This window comes from Fukomys damarensis, unplaced genomic scaffold (assembly GCF_012274545.1).
Source record: "Fukomys damarensis isolate Sample0158 unplaced genomic scaffold, DMR_v1.0_HiC HiC_scaffold_12, whole genome shotgun sequence".
In the NCBI taxonomy this organism is placed as follows: Eukaryota; Metazoa; Chordata; class Mammalia; order Rodentia; family Bathyergidae; genus Fukomys; species Fukomys damarensis.
Window position 1 is genome coordinate 42,974,163 of NW_022900924.1, and position 6,796 is coordinate 42,980,958.

At 49.0% G+C, this 6,796-nt stretch overlaps 1 protein-coding gene across 8 annotated transcripts in view; it reads left to right on the forward strand.

Moving 5' to 3' along the window:
* The window catches only part of Rubcn (rubicon autophagy regulator), a 66,848-nt gene that overhangs the window by 44,996 nt on the left and 15,056 nt on the right, over window positions 1-6,796 (forward strand). For 6 of the 8 annotated variants that reach the window (XM_010623973.3, XM_010623977.2, XM_010623978.2 and 3 more), the window contains exons 6-9: window positions 608-764; window positions 1,513-2,046; window positions 3,441-3,485; window positions 5,696-5,811. In XM_010623973.3, the coding sequence (XP_010622275.1) occupies window positions 608-764; window positions 1,513-2,046; window positions 3,441-3,485; window positions 5,696-5,811 (852 nt within the window). The remainder of the gene's footprint in view (window positions 1-607; window positions 765-1,512; window positions 2,047-3,440; window positions 3,486-5,695; window positions 5,812-6,796) is intronic. The other 2 variants (XM_010623976.2, XM_010623980.3) reach the window with 1 other exon arrangement.

Here is a 6,796-nt window from a genome sequence, read left to right on the forward strand (position 1 = left end):
AGGCCCCGTCTCAAAAAACAAAACAAGACCAAAAAACAACAAAACAAAAACAGAGAGAGAGAGAGAGGGAACCTGAATCTTCAGCGGTTAGTCCTTATATGGTTTAGTGGTACATGGGGCTATTTTTGTTACCTATAATTAAACCACCTCATTACCAATAGCTAGAGCAGAAGCAGCGTCCTTACCCCTTGTAGAGCGGAAAGTCCTCATCTTTCCTGGTGGTTTAATTTTGGTTGTCAGTTGCCAACCACTGACTATTCTGCACACCAGGCAGCATGCCCTGTATAGAACACACATCTTCCCAACCCCTGGAGGTAGGCATTCGTCTCTTTAGAAGGAAGCCCCTAAGGCAGAGTAGGCCGATCACTAGCCATCTGACCCCCCCAGCTCCACCGGGGAAGGCTTAAATGCTTCTGCTGCCATCTCCACTCTGCCCCCAGAAGGAGCCTGGTGCAGGGCTGCAGGTGCCCAGAACTCAGTTCCTAGTTGTAGCCCAGCAGAGGCTTGTGTGCTGTGCCCAGGCTCCGGCTGTTGTCCTCACTGCCGCGAGGGCCAACCGCTCCCTGGTCCTCCATCCTCAAGTCCCCCATGCTCCGTTCTCTTCTAGTTTGCCAGAAAGCACGAGAGCCCACTGCTAGCGACGAAAAGCCGGAGCCTGACTGCTCTGCCTGGTTCCACACATATGGCACGGACCAGCTGTGCTCAGCATTCCTACTTTGGGGCCTCCTCCGGCCTGCACCAGTCCATGCCAAGCCATGGCTCAGGTATGGGGACCCAGAGGTGGCTGCTACATGATCTCCAGGCCTGGGAAGGAGGGGACTTCGGGTGCTCACAGCCTGACATTCACTCTGTCAAAATGCAGGTCTCAACAACAGACTCCTTAAAAAGGTATAGGGAAGTCAGCATAAGATAATTCAGTAGAATTCTGCATTAAGGTAGCAGGAAAGAGATATTTTTAGGTTGACTTGGGTTTCTATTCCATATTGCAAAGAAGGCACTAAAATAATAGCTGACATTTATTAAGTGCCTACATCATGCTGGATTCTGTTGTAATCAGTGTATATGTATCATCAATGGTGGCACACGCCTATAATCCCAGCGCTCGGGAGGCTGAGGCAGGAGGATTGCCACAAGTTTGGGCTACATAGTGAGTTTGAGTTCAGAGCCAACTTGAACTAGATAGTGAGACCCTGTCTCAAAAAAAAAAAGTGTGTGTGTGTATCTACCTCATTTGATCCTGAAAACAGTCTGTGAGGTATTCTTCTTTGTACAGGTGAGGAATGCATGCTGTCAGATACTAAAGCCACTGTTCTCAAGAGCCTGCGCTCTTGACTTAGCTCCTTCTAAGAACAGTAACTTTAATTGATTTCATCTTTTCTGAGGTGACACCCTGTGTCCCGGCCACCCAGTGACAGTAGGGAGTTGGTCCTTGGTAGTGAAGAAGCCTTCATATAAACTGCAGGGCTCCCACTCACCTTTCTTACCGTTTCCCCATCCTTTTTCCTACCCTAGAGAGAAGAACCACTTCCTTTACACTCTCTGGCCCTCCCCAGAGACCCCAGGAAGTCCAGCGACACCTGTGCCCCACAGAGGAGCAAACCGCCCACACCCCTCAGCTTTCAGACTCGGCACCAGCCTCAGAGTCCCCGTCGACCCGACAAGAGATGAGCTCCGGAGCCCCAACCAGCCCGCTGGAGGCATCCTGGGCGGGCAGCCAGAGTGACTCACCGAGTGACACCAGCGAGGGGCCTGAGTATCTGGCCATCGGCAGCCTGGACCCCCGAGGCCGTCCCAGCAGCTGTCAGAGCCCCAGCAGCAATGGCGGGAGTAGCAGCTCAAACCTGTTCTCCTCCGGCAGCTCCCAGAAGCCAGGCTCTGCCGCATCTTCTTTAGGGGACAAAGAGGGCAGCAGGCAGAGCCAGCTGCCCAGCGCCCCCCGCAGGTCCAGCTTCTCAGAGGGGCAGACGCTCCCTGTCACCGGTGTGTCAAAGAAGAGCCACATCCGCTCCCACTCGGACACCAACATCGCCACCAGAGGAGCCCCAGGTCAGGACGAGCGGCTGCCACCAATTCATCAGCAAGGGCCCCAGCATTTAGGGTGGTGGGAGGGTTTTGTCCCTGCAGCCTTGCAGATAGTAGGGGAGAATTTGTGTTTCTGATGGCGGACATTCTGCTTCATAATGAGCCGAAGAGGTTTGTGATGTAATACTCACACTCAAGGATCTCTGTGCGTGCTTATGTTTATCCCTTTTCATAGTGCCTCTCCAGATTCCTTCAGTAGTTCCTTAGCCTCCAAGGACAGCAGGACAGTGGGACAGCGGGACTCATCACAGCTCAAGTTTTCAGTGTCTCTCTCGGGCTGAGGGAAAGTGTTAAGGAGCTTTAAAAATAATCCTGTTAAATTCCTCCCCGTGCTGTGATTTCTTGAGAGCCTTGGTCAGGATGTAATACCAGCACCGAGTGATGTTAGAGCTCCCTGATTAAACCTGGGTATATAGTGAATGCAGGGTAGGGGAACCCAGGGAGCAAGCAGGTGGGGTTGATGGCTGTGTCACTAATTCAGGCTGAGGCAGTCAGGTGAGGCGGCCCTGGCCCTGGGACACACGTCCAGAAATGCAAGGGGATGGCAGGGAGCGGCCTGGAGAGGGCAGGGAGTCTCTGCTTTGGCTGTGTACCCGCTGACATCGTTCCCGGGTTGTTGGTATCTAGCAGGCTTTGGTTGTGTTTCATTTGTGAGGCAGGCGGCAGAACCACTGAGCTAAATCCCTGGCTCTGGTTGGGTTTCATTTGTAGCAGTCTGTGTAACAGGAAGTACCGAGCCATTCTGGATCAAGAACACCCCAGAAATAAAATATTAAAATAAATATAAAACATTGAATAAGACAAAAACTTAAAGAATTTCTTTTAGGAGTGGAGCTGCTACTACTGTTCTCTCTGCTATTGTAGAAAGAGAACTAAGGGCCTCACTGAAACCTGTGAGTGACAAATTTGTATTCCTATTTTCCCTCCAGAATTTGATCTGACTTTTGGGAACTCTTCAGGAGAAAATCCCCCCAGTCATCACCTGTCTTTCCATGAGCTTCCTCAGATGTGAGGATGCTTGGGTCAGATCTTCTGGCACACCGACTGCAGGCCTAGCTCTATCGTACTCCTGGTCCCTGGCCTTTGTGCACAGGAAATTTCTCTGCCCCTGTCCCTGGGTCCACATAGACTCCAGACATCTCCATAACCTGCGTGGGAAGCAGAGGCACGGAAAGCCTATCCAGAAGGGTCCAGGGGAGTAGGGCCATGCATAGCTTTCGGTGTTGAGTTCTCTCCTGCCACGCCAGGGTTTCTTCTTGCAGTTTGTCCCCCTATGCCTGGTAAAAGGACATTTGTTCTCTTTCCCTCTAACCTTGTCTGCTCTGTCTGGACTCTCCTCTGCACCTGTCTGCCTGCAGGAGGCCCCAGGAATATCACCATTATAGTTGAAGATCCCATTGCAGGTTTGGGAGCCAGCCCTCCACCCTCTTTCTTCTGTGACCACCACCTTGCTCAGCTCAAAACCTCCTTTTCCAGTCTGGTGTCAAGTCAAGCCTGCCATTTGGGTCCTGCTGTGGTACTGGAGCCTGGCTATAAGATGACACTGCCATTTTGCATGTCTCCCCCAGCTTCCAAGTGCCTCCTTCAGTTTTCCCAGCATCCTCTGGGAGGCAGAGCAGGACTTAAGAATTCAGTTTTGCCAAAAATAAAACAGGTCTGCTGTTCGTCTAAGGGCTCGTGATGATGGCTCTGCGGCAGAATATTTCTTACAACAAACACTTACTACCAATAATGTACCATTCCTTGACTTAACACCAGAATGTGTTTCATGCCTGTCTGTGGTCTTGGATGTACCTGCATGATTTTTGTCTGTCAAGGAGTCCCTGGTTACTTTCACTGGTCTTTTTCCCTATGTGAATCCTCTACACCCTCACCCCCGACCATTGCACATTTTCACAGTGACTTCTGTCTGTCTGCTTTTGTTCCGTGGTGATGTGTGTTTGATCTGGGTACTGTGATTCATGGAGATGGTAACCCTGCAGGTCTGCAAGGCAGTGGCGAGGGGAACACTAGAAACCAAGGTCTTCTGGTAATGGGGAAACCCTGGGTGTGTTAGCTTGGAAAAGAAGGTGTAAGACGAACAAAGTCTGCAGAACCCTCCTTTATCAGAGAGTGTTTGTTCTTAAGGAGATGAGAAACGATAAGGTGTTGGAGTTTGCGTTATGAGCCAGGTCTGACTGGGAATCTCCAATGTGGCTTCCAAGACGTGCTATCTTACTAAGATACCACAGTAACTGCTCCTTTGTGCTCAGTTCTGTAGTAAGGAGCAGAGCCCACTACCAGGGCCAGCAGAAGCCCTGGAGGGCCCAGGAGAACATGAATTGTCCCTTACCACATGGTAGCTTTTCTTGCAAGAGAAGCAGCTGACCGGAAATGGTTGGATGTGACTCAGTTGTCCATTTTCCAGTGCCACCCCCACTCCTGTAATTTCTTCAGTGCCCCCTGCTGTACACCTGCTCTTCTTGGCACTGGAGATTGTGTTTCTTTTTGAAAACTACCACTTTCTCGTGGCCTTCGAGCTCTGCCAGCTGCTGTTTCTCCATCTTTTCAGGACTCCTTGCTGTGACAGATTCCCCCACTCCCCGAACCCTCCCCATTCCCAGAGACAGCACTTTGGCTCTCCTTTCAGAGCTTTCATCCTTGGCTCTTCCAGCATTGCCTTGAGGCTGCTTCTGAGGACATTGCTAAGTTTTATTTTGATTCCTTAATGAGCCTAAACCTTCTGATACTGTTTTTTATTTTTTTGTTTGTTTTCAGATATTGTTTTAAAACTGAATGTCAGGGTATCAGAAAATCTCCATGCGTGTCTTTGTCTTCCCACGTGAAGACTTGTTTTCGAAATTAGCTTATCAAGCGGAGGCCTGTGGTGCCGTACCTGTAATCAGGAGGCAACTGAGTAAAACCCGGTCTGAAAAAAACCCAAGAAGTAAATAAACAAACTAAATTTGTCAGGATGTTAGAAATTGGCTGGATACTCCCAGACTTGGTTGAGTTTCAGGGCTCAACCCCGCTTCACGCAGGAGACACAGTATGTCGTCGGTCTCCCTGTCAGTGCAGGCAACCCCTGTGTGAGAAGTCACGCTCACCCACCATGTCTTTTGGATGCTTCTGACTTAGGGTCCCACCCTCTCTGGGGTTGTGGGTGTCATTATGGTACATGTGTGTGTGTTATTATTATTATTATCAAGAGACAAGGTTTCACTATGTAGTTCAGGCTGGCCTTGAACTCATGTAGCCCAGGCTGGCCTCATACGTGTGGCGATGCTCCTGCTTCAGTCTCCTGAGCGCTGGTATACCTCACCTTGCTAGTACTAAGTTTTTGAACTTTTTTTTTCTTTTTGTGGAGCAGGAGGGGAGAATATGTGGTCTGTACATTTAGACAGTACAAGGATTACCTCTGGGCTTTCTCCGTTTATTCAGTAAGCACTAAGCCTATTGCTCTGGGACTAAAGAGTTACACAGGTTTAGGAAGAGGGCAGACACTTCCTCATTGTCTGGCAAGACCCAAGAGCATCCTCAGTGCACCATTTCCTGGCTCGGGAAGAGGCATGGCTGCTGCAGACCCGCGTCTTGGGACAGAGCTTTTTCACATCCCTGCTCCATTGTCCCACAGAGGGCGGCCAGTACCTGGGCTCAGGAGAGGGCATGTTCCGGAGACCATCGGAAGGACAGTCCCTCATCAGCTACCTCTCGGAGCAGGACTTCGGCAGCTGTGCAGATCTGGAGAAGGTGAGGAAGCGGAGAGACCCACAGAGAGATCATTCACTGGAGATCTGGCCTGCAGGTCTTGGTGTCCGCTTTTCCGGGACACAGCAATGATAGGGGTTTAGACTGCAGTAAAGGCGATCTCAGCAAGTCCTATTTATGGGGAACTTCAGGGAGCATGTGCTCTTCTCTGGGTCCAGAATACCACCCATTTATTTGGGCACAGTGGCAGATGCCTATAATCCCAGCTACTCAGTAGGCTGAGGCAGGAGAATCACAGGTTTGGTCCCAGTCTAGACCATTTAGATACCCTATCTTAGAGTAAAAAAATGTTTTTAAAGGCAGGGGACATGATGCAGTGATGGAAGGCTTCCCTAACACAATGAGGCCCTGGATTCCATCTCTAGTACTACAAACAACACAACACAAAGCAAAACAAAAAACACCCTGAAAATATTAGTGATTTCATCTTAGAAGGTACCCTTGGCAGAAAAGCATTGAATTGTAGCTACATAATTATTAGTCCTTTGATCCTAGAACCTTAGGTAGATACTGTTTCTAAAATCAACCTATATATTTTATTCTGAGGCACATACATGTAATACCTGTGCAGTAGTTTATGGCTTACAAAAAACCGTCTTGCTTTAAGACATTACATTTACCTTACTATTATGTGCACAGGCGTATGACTTTGGAGAAGAGTCCGATTGAAATTCCTGGGCATTCTTCTCTTTTTCACTTTACTGGATAAAGACTTATTAATCTTTGTTTCAAACTTTATTCCCAAGCCTCTCCAGCCTAATAAGATGCAAAGAGGAAATTACATATAAGCAGAAACTGAGAAGAGGAGCCATGTCTTTAATCCCAGGACTTGGTAGGCTGAGGCAGGAGGATCCCCATTAAGTATGACGCCAGCCTAGTCTACATAGTTCCAGGCCAGCCTGAACTATAGTGAGACCCTGTCCAAAAAAAAAAAAAAAAAAAAAAAAAAAAAAAAAAAAAAAACAAA